Source organism: Pelodiscus sinensis, chromosome 19 (assembly GCF_052426305.1).
Source record: "Pelodiscus sinensis isolate ZL-2025 chromosome 19, ASM5242630v1, whole genome shotgun sequence".
NCBI lineage: Eukaryota > Metazoa > Chordata > Testudines > Trionychidae > Pelodiscus > Pelodiscus sinensis.
The window spans coordinates 17,904,036-17,920,297 of NC_143070.1; the positions used below are offsets into that span (position 1 = coordinate 17,904,036).

A 16,262-nucleotide genomic window follows, 5' to 3' on the forward strand; every position below is an offset into this window, starting at 1 on the left:
CAGGGGCAGAATTTCCCGTTGTCACAAACGCACCTTGCAGGGGCGGGGCTGCAGTTCCGCCCGGGCCCGCTAGAGGTCGCTGTGGTGCCGGGACCCGCCTAGCTGCGTTCTGGTGCTGACAGGCGGGTGCACGGATCTCAGGTCCCTGCCCGCCCCTCTGGCTGCAGCCGCCTCCGGCCCTCTGTGCATGGGGGAGAACCTGGAGCCCCAGGCGGCAGCCCCTTTTCTGGCTCGTCCAGAACCTCTTCCTGACATGCCGGCTGCACTTCCCCCATCCCACTTATTTCTCTCTCCCTTTCCCCCATCCTGCTCCCCACAAAGTCCTGAGAACATCTTATTCCTACTTCAAAGATCCTCCGGAAAAGGGAATAAGATCCTCCGGAAAAGGGCTTTTTTTCCGGAGGATCGGGGCCAGTGTAGACGCTCTTTTCCGGCTTTTCTAAAAGCCGGAAAAAAGCGGCGGACATTTTTATTCAAATGCCGCGGGGGATATTTAAATCCCCCGCGCATTTCCCTATTGCGATTTCAAAAATTACCACGCCCCTTCCGGAAAAGGGGCCAATGTAGACGTAGCCAGTGAGATTAACACGATTCAACTATTAACCAAACCAGTAACTAATATATTTAAGTGATACTTACAAATCCAGCAACGGTAACAGCATAAAAACACACAAGAACTCGGAGCATGCTCAGGACTCGTGCACCCCTGTGTGTAACTTGGAGGAGTGGGGAGACAGCCTCAGGGTGATCAATCCTTCAGCCAGGCAAACAAAAAAGACACATGCCCTCAACACTCGGAACAAAGGGGTTGAGGGTTTTTATACCATAACCTGATGTCCGGTACCATATTAGGGTCTGTTCTTGGGCAGGGCCGGATAGGCTGGTAATGTGCAATATTGCCCTATAGGATTTTTCATGATGCCCGCCTGGTGGCCCCATGGACAGTGCCTGATGCGGGCATGGTCAGTGTGTGTGACAGTTGTCTTATCTCCTTATGTCTACTTCAAGGACCGGCCAACAGAGTCTTATCTATCTCTGCAGCTGTGCTCTCTTCTCATGCTCACCTCCCTGTTCTTTGATGCCTACAAGGCATCACTTCCATTCACTGAAAGCTGCATTGTGCACTTGCAAGTTATGCTTTCTCAGAGTGTGTGGGCGGCCTACATTTTCTGTGAGGGGCCTTTGTGTGGCAGAATGGGCACTGTGCGCGTGAGGCTGTGGTCAAAAGGACCTGCTCTGCAACAGCAATGAACTACTCAGTGCCTGGCTGCGCCACCCAGCGCCCTGCCAGCTGGGAACACCCCACCCTGGCCATGCAGCCCGTGGGGAATTGCCCACTGCTGGGCGGGTTGTGCTGGAGCCACGGAGCAAGGAGTGCCTCAGCCCCGGCTGTAGCTGTTGGCTGCGCAGCAGTGCCACCTCTGTGGGGCTCTGGGCTGAGACTGACTCAGACTTGTAGGAAAACGTGTCCTCGCTGATGGGTGAGGTAAGGGGGATAATTGCCCAGGCCCAGTGCTGCAGGGACAGCAGCAGCTAGGGTTGCCAGATGGTTTCTAAAAAAATACCAGACAAAAACTTGATAAAAATTTGTTGAAGGGGGAAAAAAAAAAGCGCCCGGGAGTAACCAGGGAAAAGCAAGCAGGGAACGTGACGTGAAGAACAGAAGAAAGTCTTGACGGCCATGGTGGAGCTGATAACATGCATGGCAGACTCATATGACAGCCAGATTCACAGGTACAGCTTCCATCGCATGCTAGCTCACATTCCCTTCTCGCTAAGTTCCATAGCCTCCTCTCCCAGGGACCCTAGAGGGGTTAGGGTTGATTTTAAGGGGAGCCTCACATTCATATCTCAGGGATGTGCCCCAGCACAAGAGGCTGTTTGTCAGTCTCACATGCATGCGTGATTACTGAACAGGGGGCTTGCAATACACTGCTGTCCCTTCTCTGCTCCCGCCCTGATTTCTTTTTCTGACCCTTCTTTCTTATGTTCCCTAAATAACAATGCATGATTTCCCAACAACTGTAACTTTTGTGTTGCATGAGGGGGGTTTACAGGTGTTGAGGCTGTTCCCCACTTTGGCACTCCAAGGCTATGTCTACACTCGCGGCTTCTTGCACGAGTAAAATGCAAATAAGGCTAAGCGTGGAATATTGCCGAGCCTCATTTGCATACTTAATGAGCCACCATTTTTTTCAGAAGAGGCTCTTGCACAAGAAGAAGAGTCTACACTGCCCCCTCTTGCGCGATGCCGTTACACCTATTACTTTTCAGCCTTAGAGTTTGTAAAGTCAGATATAAGTTAGATTTAATATTGTAACTGGTGTGTGTGTTTCTCTCCCCTTGTACGGTTACTACCTAGGAACAACTTTCATTGCTAAGCTGGTTGCTTTTCACTTTCCCCTCCCCAGGGCTGTTGTTGGGTTCCCCATTCACGCTGCAACAATGTTCCTTGCATCTAAGCTACAGCCCCCATAGTACCCAAAAATCCTGTGGGGTTTGCTCACCAAGGGGGTTACCTGCAGAGTGGTTGTGGTGTGGGAATGGGATAGGGAGGTGCTGAACCTGGGGGCTTATGAGGGTGGCAACTTAAAGTGCTGTTAAACTAGCCCATGGAGTCCAAAGGCGCAGGAGGGTCACAACTTGGCATTGCTGTGCAACCAGCCTGCTGAGTCCAGGGACAGATAAGGACTCAGCTGCTGAGTGCTGATTAACCCGCCTCTCAGACTGCTGTGGTAGTAGGTGTGTCTGTGTGTTCCTCTCATTTTAGTGCAGGAAGAGCCCAGCCCTGGGGAACCTAGAACCTGCAGGAGAGCCCCATTGGGAGGGAATTGGCAGAAGGGAGAAGTACAGCCCCCATGGGAACACAAATAACACAAGCAGCACATTAATAGAATTATAACACCCCTGCCCCCCTGAAGAATAACCCTAATAAAGAAGCATGCCCAAAAGTAACGGGCAAATCTGGTAACAGCTATTACAGCAAGAGGGAATCGAAAAGAGGTGCATCCAGAGTGCCACGCCAGGGGGCGAACACGGGCCATGCAAGCCAACAGTCCCAGCTGCCTTTTCTGTCCCATATGTTATTACACAGAGGCTACATCTACACTGGCACCCTTTTCCGGAAATGCTTAAAATGGAAACTTTTCCATTATAAGCATTTTTGGAAAAAGTGCATCTACATTGGCAGGATGCTTTTCCGGAAAAGCGTCCGTGGCCAATCTAGACGCGCTTTTCCGCAAAAAAGCCCTGATCATCATTTTCGCGATTGGGGCTTTTTTGCGGAAAAGAAATATCTGCTGTCTACACTGGCCCTTTTCTGAAACAGTTTTCTGGAAAAGGACTTTTGCTTGAATGGGAGCAGCATAGTTTTTCCGGAAAAACACTGACGATTTTATATTAGATCGTCAGTGCTTTTCTGGCTATTCAAGGGGCCAATGTAGACAGCTGGCAAGTTATTCGGAAGAGTTGCTGATTTTCCAAAATAGCTGGCCAGTGTAGACACAGCCAGACTGTTTGTCCTGCCCCCCTCACTGAGCCACGCAGGAGTAAGTGAGAGTCTTCTTTGCAGCCTGAGTGTGTAGAGAGCAGGGACAGAACCATTATGGAAATCAAGAATGGGGTGGGTCAGATCAGAGCCCCATGGCAACAGTTCTGGTCTCACTGATGGGTTTTATCTTCCAGATAATGGGGCTCAACCTGCATTATGGAAACATCCAGGTGTCCTCGCAGGTGTAATTGGGGCCGCAGTGGTTGTCATTATTGCTTTAGCAGCAGCTCTGGGAGGTAAGTTCCCACCCCTTGAAGATTCAGTCTTGGAGCATGGTGCTTTCTGCCTTGGTGATGACTATCTCCTATCTGTAGTAGGGACCTTGAAAGGTCATTGAGTCCAGGTGCTGGACTTCACAGTAGGACTAAGTACCATCCTTTACAGATTTTTAACCACAGATCTCTAAATGGCCTCCTTAAGGATTGAACTCACAACTCTAGGTTTAGCAGGTGAATGCTTAAACCACTAAGCTATCCCTCCCTTGCAGTGCCTGCTCCTGGGTTCTTGTAGACAAGAGAGTTTTATAATGTCTGATGTATGTAATGGGTAGTGTGAGAATAAATGTTAAGCAGCGTTAACTTTGCTGGCCACCCTTCTCTGGTTAGCAGGGAGAAACAGTCTTCTAGGCCCATGCTAAAGATGCATCAGGTGGACACTGCATGTGTCTGTATCTGACATTAACATAGACACAGATTAGATGGATCCTTGTGATTCAGAATGATCACACCGCTGCTCTTAGGAGTAATTAGAATACAGATTCTATTATAAAGAAAATATGACGAATTAAAAGTTTGTATTAACAGAAGCTTTGTAGTGGAACTTTAAGCAACAGCAAGATGGGATGTGGGCATATGTGTGCCTGTGTGTGTGAATATGCATATACCAGAATAATGTTATGATGGCAATAAATGTGGTGTTTTGCCTTCTCACCCTGGAAAGATATCCCATGAAATTCTTTCAAGGATAAAAATTGAGACAGGTTGAGGGTCCCCTTCCTGGCCTGTGGTACAGGTTTGCGGTTTTTGTATTGTATACTGTGTGCTGAAAATATTGTTAGTGAGGTTAAGAACTATTAGCAGGTCTCGACAATCTATGTAATCTACTCGCCCCGGGATTACAACCCAGAAGAGCCGAGTTCGGGTGATCTCCGCGTGCTGGTGAGCAGGGCTCACCATGGCTCAGTGAGCCCTGACTATTAGTAAGTCCCAACAACTAATTGGTTAAACTAGGATGAGAAGTTGATAAACATTAGACATTTAAAATGTTAAAGGACCCGGAGGCGTGGGGGGTAGCTGTGGAGCCCATCCTCCTGTAAATTGATAGTGGGACAAAGCCAGTGTCCGTGGAAAGGGGCTGATCAGCACAGAAAGCAGGATCAGGATCAGGCCCAGACAAGCAGGCAGGAAAGCTAGCGAGATTGGAAAACAGGTTCAGAGTCCTGAGAGCACAGTGGCAGGAGTAAAGGAAAGCAGTAAGTCCAGGCATTGGAAATTCAAATCCCTGGAATAAAATGTGGAGTGGTAACATCTGAATGAAAGAATTATTCCTTTTGGAGATGAGCAAGTATTTTAAGGAAAAAGGGCGAGATGTTAACTCTGCAGAGCCTGGAGGGAATGGAGACATCAGAATGTTGTAAAAAATGCTAAAAAGAAGAAAAGCGTGATAGGAAAAGAATTCTTGGTTTCTTTGCAGCCTTTCTAAAGGAAAAGTGGACACTTTTCCAAAGAAATGTCTGTAAATAAACCAGGCATAGAGACAATCTGATTTAATATTTGACTATGAACACGTTAGTTAAATTTGCTAAAAGAGCAGAAAGGGTTTCTATTGAGACTTGACCACCCAAATGTATAAAATGTGCACGATCTATGCACAGCTGTGTAAAAATAATTAAAGTAGTGTAAAGGAGATTAAATAAAGGAGAATGCATGCGTGTATGCATCTCTGTGAGATTTTTAAGACCTCCTTAAACACTTCTGTTTTGTAGGTTTGTAAAACTCTGTTTTGTAGGCTTCAGATGATTTGGTTTGGTTTGGTTTTTAATAAAGCCAATTCATTCAAAGTTGTAAAAGTGACAAGGCACTTTTTGCCAGACAAAGGAAACTAGTTGCTTGGCTTTTGGTATTCAACATGTAACCCTTAAGGTATCTCAATGCTTTATGAGGTTCAATATCTTCTTATAAACCAAGATATGACTGATACAAGGGGTAGCCAAAACCAAGAAAATGGGGAGAGATTCTGAATTTCTTGTTCAGTTACTACCTGAAAATAAAGGTAAAGGTTTGCAAAGTAGAGAAACTCACAAATTTTGCCACTGCACGGTTTACCCCTCTCTTCAGATAATTTATGAATATGTTGCCTAGGATTGGTCCAAAGTCAGACCCCTGGAGGACACCACTAGTTACCTCTCTCTATTCTGAAAACTGATTGGCTGCATCTAGACTGGCAAGATTTTGCGCAAATACTTTTGCGCAAAAGCATCCATGCCAGTGTAGATGCTCTCTTGCGCAAGAAAGCTCTGATGGCCATTTTAGCCATCGGGCTTTCTTGCGCAAGAAATTGACTTGTCTGTCTACATTGGCCCTCTTGCACAAGAATGCTTGCATAAGAGGGCTTATCCCTGAGTGGGAGAGTCAGAATATCTGCGCAAGAACCACTGATTTTGTAGAGTACAAAGTCAGTGTTCTTGCGCAAATACTCGCAGCCAGTGTAAACAGGCGGCAAGATTTTGCACAAAAGCGGCCGCTTTTGCGCAAAGTCTTGCCAGTCTAGACGCAGCCATCATGTATATCTTCTCTTTGTTTCCTGTCTCTTAACATTTACCAGTCCACGAAAGGACCTTTCCCCTTATCCCATGACAGTTTAGTTTGCTTAAGGGGGGGACCTTGTTAAAGGCTTTCTGGAAATCTAAATGCATTATATCCCCTGGATCCCTGTAGTGAGTCAGCGTGGGGCTCCCGCTGACCCTGAAAAGGAAATTCTCCCTAAGTGGGCTTGGCCAGAGCAACCCAGCCTCACCCACAGGAAGCAGAAAGGTGGGGCTGCGAGTATAAAAGGAGCTCAGCGCTCAGTTGGAACCCAACGGCCAAGCCAGCCAGATGCTCCAGCCGAGCGCCCTAGAAGAAAGGTCCGGCTGCCTCACCCAAGAAGGGAGGACAGGCAGGTACCGTCAGGTCCCCTGCCGGGCCCAGGAGACTGGATTGGGCGTCCTAGGCTGCTGCCAAGCCCCCATGACTGGTAAGGGGCATGTCAGTTGCTGACATGCCCTGAAGACTGGCCTGGGTGGCCCCAACTGCTGGCAGACCCAGGAGATTGGCCTGTGCTGTGGGGACCACTGATCAACCCCGACCTGGAGCCCATGGACACACAGCCAGCCCCACTGTCCCTGGCGGATCCTGAGAACCAGAGGCTGAGGCAGGTAGGTGGGAGAAGTGGGAAGCGGCCCAAGGACAGCCAACATTGGGTCGGTTGAGGAAATGGACATCAACTGGTCTGTGTGTTGCGGTCAGGATCCCCACTGTCCCAGTGGCACCCCGCACTGCCACTGTTAGGGCCATGGGCTGGGACGCAGTGGAGTGGGTGGGCCTGCGTCCCCCCCACCTCTTTCCTTGGGGGGCAGGTTTCCCCCCGAGACCTGACTAAGGGTGCGGCTTTTCTAAGCTGAGGCTCAGCCTGACTCCAGACCCGAACCCCTGAACTGCTTTTGGGGTTTGCTTCGGGCTAGGATCTGGACATTCAGACTACGGCTCAGCTGGGCTATAGGCCAGAGACCCCGCTTTTACCCACTGGTAGGCCAGTCCTGGAACAGGGTTCCCTAGGCCCCCAAACTGGTCCGGCCACTGTCTGGTGAGGTAGCATGGCCTCCCTCCAGCCAGAGACGCGTCCAGTCCCCTTCGTCCGAATGCTTGTTGACCCCCTCAAAGAATTCTAGTTGATTTAAGGCAGGGGTGTCCAAACTTTTTTCAAAGAGGGCCAGATTTGATGAAGTGAACATGCATGAGGGCTGACCATTTTGCCTGACATTCTTTGAACCATTAAAATGAAATGCAAATTAACTATTTTATGCAAAGTTTATTGCAAATGGCATACTTTTCATTTCGTCACATAGATGACAAATCTAAACAGGTGTTAAACCACTCTGCCTTTCATATCTGAAGGCCAGATGAAAAAAAAATCCAGGAAGCTGAAATATATGTCAGGAACATTGTAAAGTACATTACATATTATTGGTAATAAAGGTTGTCTGTCAACTTTTAAGTTCAAAAAATATGAACAGGAACATAACACCAAGTATACATGTTGTGTCCAAATATATTTATAACTGATTTAGACCAACTGACATTAACTGAGATTTTACAATGTATTCATCTCAATACATATGGATTCGTTGGGGGCCATAAAAGATAGATATTGCCAAATTACCTGGGGGGCCGTATTAAACTGGAACACGGGCCGCAATTGGCCCCCGGGCCGGACTTTGGACATGCCTGATTTAAGGTGTAAATGGTCTTTGGGAGCAAGCCCAGCAGCAGCAAATCCAGCAGCAGCAGCAAGCCCAACAGGTCACGTCCACTTGTTGGGGTCTGATTCCCCCTAGTGGCCACTCCATGGAACTGGCTGAATTACTGCACCACTCTTAATCTTCTGTTGTATTCAGAGGAAATGCAACCCAACACCATGGGTGGGAGGGACAAGGGGCCCACCAGCAGCAGGTGGGGCCAAAGCCCCTGGGCATGGGGGAGTTAGTGGGGGAGGGAGGATGACACCAGCAACAAGGATCAGCCCCCAACACACCACACTCACCAGCAGTGGCAGAGGAAATGGAGCAACCCAGCCCCAGCTCTCTCTGCTATCCCGGGGCATTACTGGGTTGTCAGGTGTCCTGTATTCACCCAGACAGTCCGGTACTTTCACCTCCTGTCCGGTAAAAGAATTCAGAGAATACCAGACACCTAAAATGTTCAATATTTTCAGATTTTTTTCCCCAGCCAGGAGGCAAAAATGCCGGGCACCTGGCAACCCTACAAACACTCAGTGCCCGGCCTCCCTCCACCTCCTCCCCCGGCTCCCAACACCCCCAGCCCTCCAACCCCAGTCCCCATGCTTACCCAGGTCCTCAAGGTTGCCGGCACAAAATGTCTGCCAACCAATGACTTTGGTCTCCCCCCTCCCCCTTTTTTTTCCCTTCAACAGAATTTTCTCCTAGTTTTTTTTTTGGGGGGGGGGGAGGGGGCGCTAGTATTTTTGTTTCCACCATCTGGCAACCCTACAGAGGGGCAGGTCAGGATAGCCCATGTGCTCACCGGCGGGAAGCAGAGTGACACAACTGAGGGAACAGAACAGGCCACACCACCACTGCCGGCACCAGAACCCTGGCCAGTAGTCCCCTGGGCACATCGGCTGGTGGGAAGAGGGAGAAGACGGAGCAAAGGGAGGGAAGGGGTGGGGCAAGGTTGGGAGCAGCAGAGGGCGGAGCAGATGAAGGGAATGGCAGGGTCTGGGGGGCAGGGGATTTGTCTCTTCCTTGGGCTGGGTGAGGGTCACATGGTCTGTCCCCCCTCCCCTCATGTGCGTCCACGCCAGTCACCCCTCTGTGTGAACCTTTCTGCATTGAGGCCTGCATGGTGGAGGGAAGGGGGCAGAGTGCCCTGGGCAGGCTGTCCCCTCACCACCTACCAGGGTGTGTGTGTTGCCATTTGCTTTGAAGCAGCAGGTGCTGGCAGCTCTCAGAGAGCAGCCGTGTAACCCACGGGTCTGATCTGTTCTCAGAGTCCCTGTGCTCCCGTGCCTGCTTGTTCTCCACTGAGAGATGGGAATGATCTCTTTCTCTCTCTCTCTCTCTCTCTCTCTCTCGTTCTCTCTCTCTTTTTCTCCTAGTGGAAAGATCTAAACATCCTCCTCCCTGCCCCCCTACTTCTCCTGGGTGCCCAGAGAACTGGATCAGAATCCAGGGGAAATTCTACTATTTTTCAAATGCCGAAGGGAACTGGACCGACAGCCAGAAGAACTGCTCCTCACACGCTGCCTCCCTGGCCGCGATTGAGAGTCTGCAGCAGCTGGTGAGCCGCACGGACGCTTTGTGCAAAGCCTGGCGATCGCCGGCACCGCAGGCTGGGCTGGAGTCAGGCTGGGCCCAGCCCCTGAAGGACAGAGGGGAGTTGGGCGGGCCAGAGTTGGTGAGGTTTTGGCAGTCAAACCTTGGGTGGTCCTGGGGCTCCAGGCTCCCTGACTCTGAACGTGCTCAGAGCCCCAGTTTGAGACTCCCCCTGTGCAGGGCAGAGCCAGCTGCAGGCCCAGCAGTAAGGCCCGATGAAGAAATGGGCTTTAGGGACTGGTGCCTGGGGCCCCTTCAGCTTGGGGCCCTGGCTGCAGCCTGTAATGCCCGTGTTCTGGGCCATCCCCATCCCAGACCGCTCCACTCCCCTGAGGGATGTGCCTGGGAGCTGGGCTGGAGGGAGCGCATTGGGCTGGGGCCAGGTCACGCTATTTCGTAGCACCGCAGTGAATGCAGGGGTGGAGCATCCCCTGTTGCCAGTCCCAGTCCTCCCCTAAACCCTGGTAATCTCCCGGGCCCTGTCACTTGAGGAAAAGGGTCTTGGAAGAGGGGATAGAGCAGGGGTGGTAAGAGGTGGGGTCAGATGGAGCCTGGAGTGCAGGAGAGAGCGGGGGTTGTCCTTGGTCCTGCATCTTCCTAGGGCAGGCACTAGGTAGGGTCCTATCTTAGCCCCCTCCCCAACTTCTTGCCCTGACCCCCTCCCCAAAGTGGAGGTTGCACAGAGACAGCGCTTGAATGAAATGTGTTACTTTTACCCTTGCTCCCCAGCTCCGCAAAGCCCCAGAGTTCCCCCATGGTTGGGGTGGGGACAGTTCACCCTGCCCTGTGCTCCCTGCCCTCCACTGCCCTGCCCTGGTGGCAGGGGTCTGTCTGCCCTCCTGTCAGGATTATGAGGGTTAGCCAGCATCCTGGGGTACCTCTAGACTACAGGGTTTTGTCGACAGTATCTGTCGACAAAACTTCTGTCGACGAAGAGCGTCTAGACACATTCAGTTCTGTCGACAAAGCAAGCTGCTTTGTCGACAAAACCCTGTAGTCTAGACACAACCCTACATGCAATAACACCTTCTGTCGACAGAAGGCGTTATGCCTCGTAAAATGAGGTTTACCAGCGTTGACAAAACTGCTGAGTTCTGTCGACATTACATCGACAGAACTCAGCGGTAGTGTAGATGCAGGTATAGTTTTGTCGACAAAAGTCCACTTTTGTCGACAAAACTCTGTAGTCTAGACGTACCCCTGGGGATTAAGGAGTTAACTACACCTAGCCAGGTGGAGTGACCTGTAGGAATGTAGGTGGGACTTTCAAACTGGGACAAATGAATTTGGGTTTTTTCCTTTCTCCTTTTTTGTCTCTGGGGAGTCCTCTGCAGCTACAGTGGGGGACAGACATGTCTCTCTCTCTCTCCAAGAAACAATTCTTCTTTTTCTGTAAGTAGGGTAAAGTTTAGGTACTTTCGTTAGGCTTTATTGTTTTAAGGGTTGGTTATGGGATCTGAAAAATGGCACTGCTTAAGAGATGTTTGGCTTTTCTTTTTAACTAAGTTCTAGCCCATGGTGTAATTCCTCCATGAATATATTTTGTTACCTTCCCATCTGATCCTTATGCTGCAACAGGAATATTGTTGTAATAATAAAAGATTTTCTTTTATTTTTATTAACCTGGCATTGGTTAATTGTGTGCCTGATTTTTATAATAGGGGTGAGATTTCCCAAATGATCTTCCCCTAATATTTGGGTGGTGGCAGTGGAAGTTTTATTCCCAAAATCTAGGGTTTTAAGATTTTGGGGGAAGTTTTATACCAAAGCCTGGTAGATAAGGCTTTGGGGTACACTTGCTGGCCCCAACTTCTGCATTTATCATGCCAGAGTGGGGAAGGAGCCATGACACCTCCTCCCGCAACTCCTTCTCCCTTCTGGACCTGCTGCACCCCAAGAAGGGGCCACTTGGCAGATTGTGACCTTGCTTCACCCAGTATGTGCCACAGCCCCAGGACCTGGTCGGCTGAAGGGTTAATACTGATCTGATCCCTTCACCCAGTAACAGTGAAAGAGGCCTCTGGAAATCCCCTGCTGCCAGAGGGGGGGAGCAGCAGAGTTGGGCTAACAGCTGGTTTTGTTGGGTTTCTAAGCGCTCCCTGCTGCCCTACCCAGGCAGACTGGACCACTGGATCGGCCTCCGGAAGGACGCAGTCGGGGTCTGGAGATGGGTCAATGGCACCGAGTTCGACCATCGGTGAGTCTGTTTCTTTGCATTGGGTGGGAGTTGATGGAAATGCCCCACTGGCTGCTTTCACCTCCCCTCCTGTCTGGGGCTGTGCAGGGATGGGGGGGATCCTGAGGGGCTGTGAGTGCGGTAGCTCCCCTCCCTCTCCTGGGGTGTCTCCCCCGGTCTGTGCCTGGCACATACTGACTCTCGCTCCTACTGCCTCTGGCTTGCAGGTTTGAAATACAAGGAGGAGCCGACTGTGCCTACCTGGATGACGACCTCAACGTTAGCAGCTCCAGCTGCAGCACGCCGAGGAAATGGCTCTGTAGCAAACCTGATGCCCCTACCCAGGGAGAGGAGCGTGTCGTGGGAGGGAGATCATGAGCCCAAAGGAATCCGTTCCGGTTCCCTTCATGACCTCCGAGTGGAGGGTTAAGGCCCAGCTGGAGAAAGCAAACCCCAGTCCCACCCCTGGAGCCAAAACCCACCCACCCCCAGCCCGATCCTTCCTGGCCACCGGGAGTGTTGGGGTTGCCATGCTGTGGCCCGGGCTCCAGCCCTCCCTGGCAGCCAAGAAGCCCGACTGTAGTGCTGCAGCCCCAGCCCTCCCTGAAGGCTAGGAAGCCAGGCTGCTATGCTGTGTCTCCACCCTTCCCTAGCATCCAAGGAGCTAAGCTGCCATGTCACAACCACAGCCCTCCTGCCTGCCAGGCATGTAGGCAGTTTTGGGAAGGAAAGATTCAAAAAACATAAAGATCATGTGTTACGAGAGGAAGTGAACCGGGTAGTTAACCCAGTGCTACCAGGAATCAAGGGACGGTCACAGGAAGAGCAATTTACAGTTTAGAATGTGCATGCTATAACCCAACTGGTTAATGAGACACAACATTAAATTAATCAGCCTGTTGTGGTGTCCAACATGCTAGCCATTAGCCACATGCAGGTATTTGGCAAGCAGAGTGTGGCTAGTTGGCTTGGCCAGTGCAGCTCTTTGGCCAGTTGAGTGTGGCCTCAGAACTGGTTGGATTTTAAAAATGTTGGCTGTGTCTAGACTGGCAAGTTTTTCCGCAAAAGCAACTGGTTTTGCGGAAAAACATGCCAGCTGTCTACACTGGCCGCTTGAATTTCTGCAAGAACACTGACTTCCTACTGTCTGAAATCAGTGCTTCTTGCGGAAATACTAAGCTACTCCTGTTCAGGCAAAAGTCCTTTTGCGCAAAGCTTTTGTGCAAAAGGGCCAGTGTAGACAGCTCAGATTTGTTTTGCGCAAAAAAGCCCCAATCGCGAAAATGGCGATTGAGGCTTTTTTGCGGAAAAGAGCATCTAGATTGGCACGGATGCTTTTCTGCAAAAAGTGCTTTTGTGGAAAAATATCTGTGCCAATCTAGACGCTCTTTTCCGCAAATGTTTTTACCGGAAAACTTTTCCGTTAAAAGCATTTGTGGAAAATCATGTCAGTCTAGACGTAGCCTGTTCAGTACAAGGATCAATATTGAGGAAAAAAAATGTTCTGCTCTTTATTTGTGGAATGTGTAGTCAACACAATAACGAAAGCATTATAATCCCACCTAATCAAAGATGAACAATTTGCGGAGTTGGTATTGTCCCAGATGTTTTCAAAAGTCAGAAAAGAAGTGATCCACATGTGTTGCTCCTTGTATGTCTCATTCACTATCTCAGTGCCAGTGTGTGACTCAGACAACGAGATGTACAGACAGTTGGCGGCTGTCTGTTCCATTAACGACCCCAAAGCTAACATCGTCAGAGAATGTGTCACTTGTGAGGCTGACCAAACGGGAAAGTAAGATGGAGAGGATGACCTACTCTGGAATGGCCAATTTTGTGTGGCAACCAATCAAAAGAGGTTCCAGTGCGATTCCTGTAATTCTGGTCTGTATTTCCTCACTAGGATTGGAGTTAAAGGCATTGTTAGCTGGTAATGAGACCCATCTCATAGAAATTACTAATGATAAGGGTGAAGCCAAACAATCACCTTATTGGGGGGAGGGATAGCTCGGTGGCTTGTGCATAAGCCTACCAACTCCAGGATTGTGAGTTCAATTCTTGCAGAGAGGACTTGGGGCAAAAATTTGTCAGGGATGGTACTTGGTCCTGCTTTGTGAAGGCAGGGGACTGGACTTGATGACCTTTCAAGGTCCCTTCCAGTTCTAGGAGATAAGCAATCTCCATTAATTTAATGAATGAGGGTGATGGGTCTTCAGCCACTCCTGTGGTGGATGTGGGATTAAAAGGATGAGTGATAGGCCAAGCATTTGCTGTTGGAATTATTTTCATTATTTTGGGATATACAGAATGTCACTCCACCAGGTGCAAGCAAAGATCTAGACAGGTACCTAACATAGATGACAGCAAATTCATAGATATGGTGCACATCCCAGAAAGGCACTAGAATATCTAAAGTGTCTGCTGTCTGATACACCTCCCCCCCAAGCAGTGGACAATGACATTGAAATTGTCCCCACAAATCCCTGACCATTTACATCCATACCTGTGTGAAAGGGATCATTTTACAAATCTCTCTGTCAAAGGGGGACATGTACTCTGTAATCGCTTGCTTTATTATAGTAGTATTATTTGCTTATATGAAAGTAATTTGGCTGTAACGCAAGGGACCTACAGGCCATATCCTGTATGATAAGCTAAGGCAAAATTAGCATTTTTCTCTGGGACATTTCTCCCAGATAGTAGATATTCAGGATTTTGATTAGTTCAAGAAGTTAGGGAAGAAGAGGAGGAAAAAGAGCAGGAGGATTTGGGAGTTAAGATTAGTCTCTAAACTTTGTCTTTAAACTTTGTCTTTCCAATGGTCTCTTAGGCTAAGTCTACACTACATTTCTCTTTCGAAAGAGGAATGCAAATGAGGCCGATTGAAAATTCATATGAAGCGCAGATTTACAAATCTCACGCTTCATTTGCATAATTGTGTGAGAGCGCTTTTTTTGAAAGAGTTTTTCACAAAAAAACCGGCAGTTTAGACGGGGTTCTTTTGGAAAACACACAAACCTTTTTTGAAAGAACCTGTACACCTAATTTTTTTTTCAGGAGTACGTTCTTTTGAAAAAGGTTTTGTTTTTGTTTTGTTTTCTTTTCAAGAGAACCCCATCTAGACTGCAGTTTCTTTTTTGAAAAACTCTTTTACGAAACAGCGCTCTCATGTGATTATGCAAATGAAGCACGAGATTTGTAAATCTGCGCTTCATTTGAATTTTCGATCGGCTTCCTTTACGTTCCTCTTTCAAAAGAGGAATGTAGTGTAGACATGCCCTGAGATTAATCTAGGTTTAAATCAGTCAGTTAAGTAAACTAAGCTAGCTTCAATACCTTATAGCATAAGCTTCTGCACCTCACACTCAAGAACTGAAAAACTCAGACCAGACCTATTTTGACATACTGGAGGCAACTCTTGGCTGTCATTTCATATCACCATGTTATCGAGAACAAGTGTGAGTATATTAAACCACCGCTTATAGCTATAATCCCGTATGTATCTTAGACTGCTGATACTGCATTTGTAACCCTGATTGTATAACTCACGTTGCTATTTGATCTAGTCCATATATTTAAATAAAGTTTTCAACTGTTTTATCTGTGTGAACATCCTGTCATACCCCCAAGGATCTTCTGTACATTCTGTGCAGCCTGATTCTGGGACGAGAATCTTATTATCTTCTGCTCCGTTCAAATGGCAAGCCAACCACTACAAATAAATAATATTCACCCTCCTTAAATCAGGCAACAATAAGGAAACTAACGTTGGGCGTCCCAGTACTTCCAGGTCCTGTGGCAGCCGGGGAGAAAGGGAACTTTCCCCCACAGCCAGAGGTGTAGCAAGGGGGGAGGCGGGGAGAAAAGGGGTGCCATGCTGGGGTGGGTGCCAATTTAGCTGCCTGTGAATATCCCCTGCAGCACTGACTCCAACTTCCGCCCTCTCCCGGTCCAGCTGAAGGCTGGGGTGCAGCTGCAGGCTGGGCAGACCCCGGAGCTACCAAACTCTCACGAGCTGCAGGGGCAGTTGCAGGTGAGGGCTGACCCCTAGAGTTCAGCCTCCCCACTCGCTGGAGGGGAGTAAATGGAAACCGGGGCCAGCCCCTGGAGTGCCTTGTCCCTGTGAGGATCTGCTGCAAGAGCTGCGTCACACTCACCACTGGCCAGCTCCTTCCATGAACCCTTCACTAGCCACCGCCATTCCTGACTCCTGCACCCTCACTCCCAGCCCTGAGCCTACCCCCGATCCCAACCCCCTGCCTGGCTCCTTAACTCCCCCCGTGCTCCTCCAAACACCAACCCCCTGACCCGAACCTCCCTCCTGACTCCAGAACCCCCTGCCCTGAGCCCCCCCTACATGTCCCGTCTCTCTGCTTCACAACACAAGCAAAGCCAGGGAACTTCCTTGGCGCTCTAGAGACCGGCTCCCACTCTAGCTACGCTGC

At 49.4% G+C, this 16,262-nt stretch overlaps 1 protein-coding gene across 1 annotated transcript; it reads left to right on the top strand.

The window, feature by feature from the left end:
• The first annotated feature begins 485 nt into the window (after positions 1-485).
• LOC149522235 (C-type lectin domain family 2 member D-like) lies at positions 486-15,415 on the top strand. Its single transcript, XM_089770643.1, has 5 exons — positions 486-1,734; positions 3,685-3,786; positions 9,425-9,606; positions 11,735-11,838; positions 12,045-15,415. The coding sequence occupies exons 1-5, from the start codon at positions 1,716-1,718 to the stop codon at positions 12,193-12,195; spliced, it is 558 nt and encodes a 185-aa protein (XP_089626769.1). The 5' UTR covers positions 486-1,715; the 3' UTR covers positions 12,196-15,415.
• The last annotated feature ends 847 nt before the right edge of the window (positions 15,416-16,262 follow it).

What these genes read in the sequence shown, in the direction of transcription:
- LOC149522235 (XM_089770643.1), top strand. An exon ending in TTTAGCAGCAGCTCTGGGAG is followed by an intron (nt 3,787 to 9,424) that starts GTAAGTTCCCAC and finishes TTTTTCTCCTAG; the next exon opens with TGGAAAGATCTAAACATCCT. An exon ending in TTGAGAGTCTGCAGCAGCTG is followed by an intron (nt 9,607 to 11,734) that starts GTGAGCCGCACG and finishes TGGGTTTCTAAG; the next exon opens with CGCTCCCTGCTGCCCTACCC.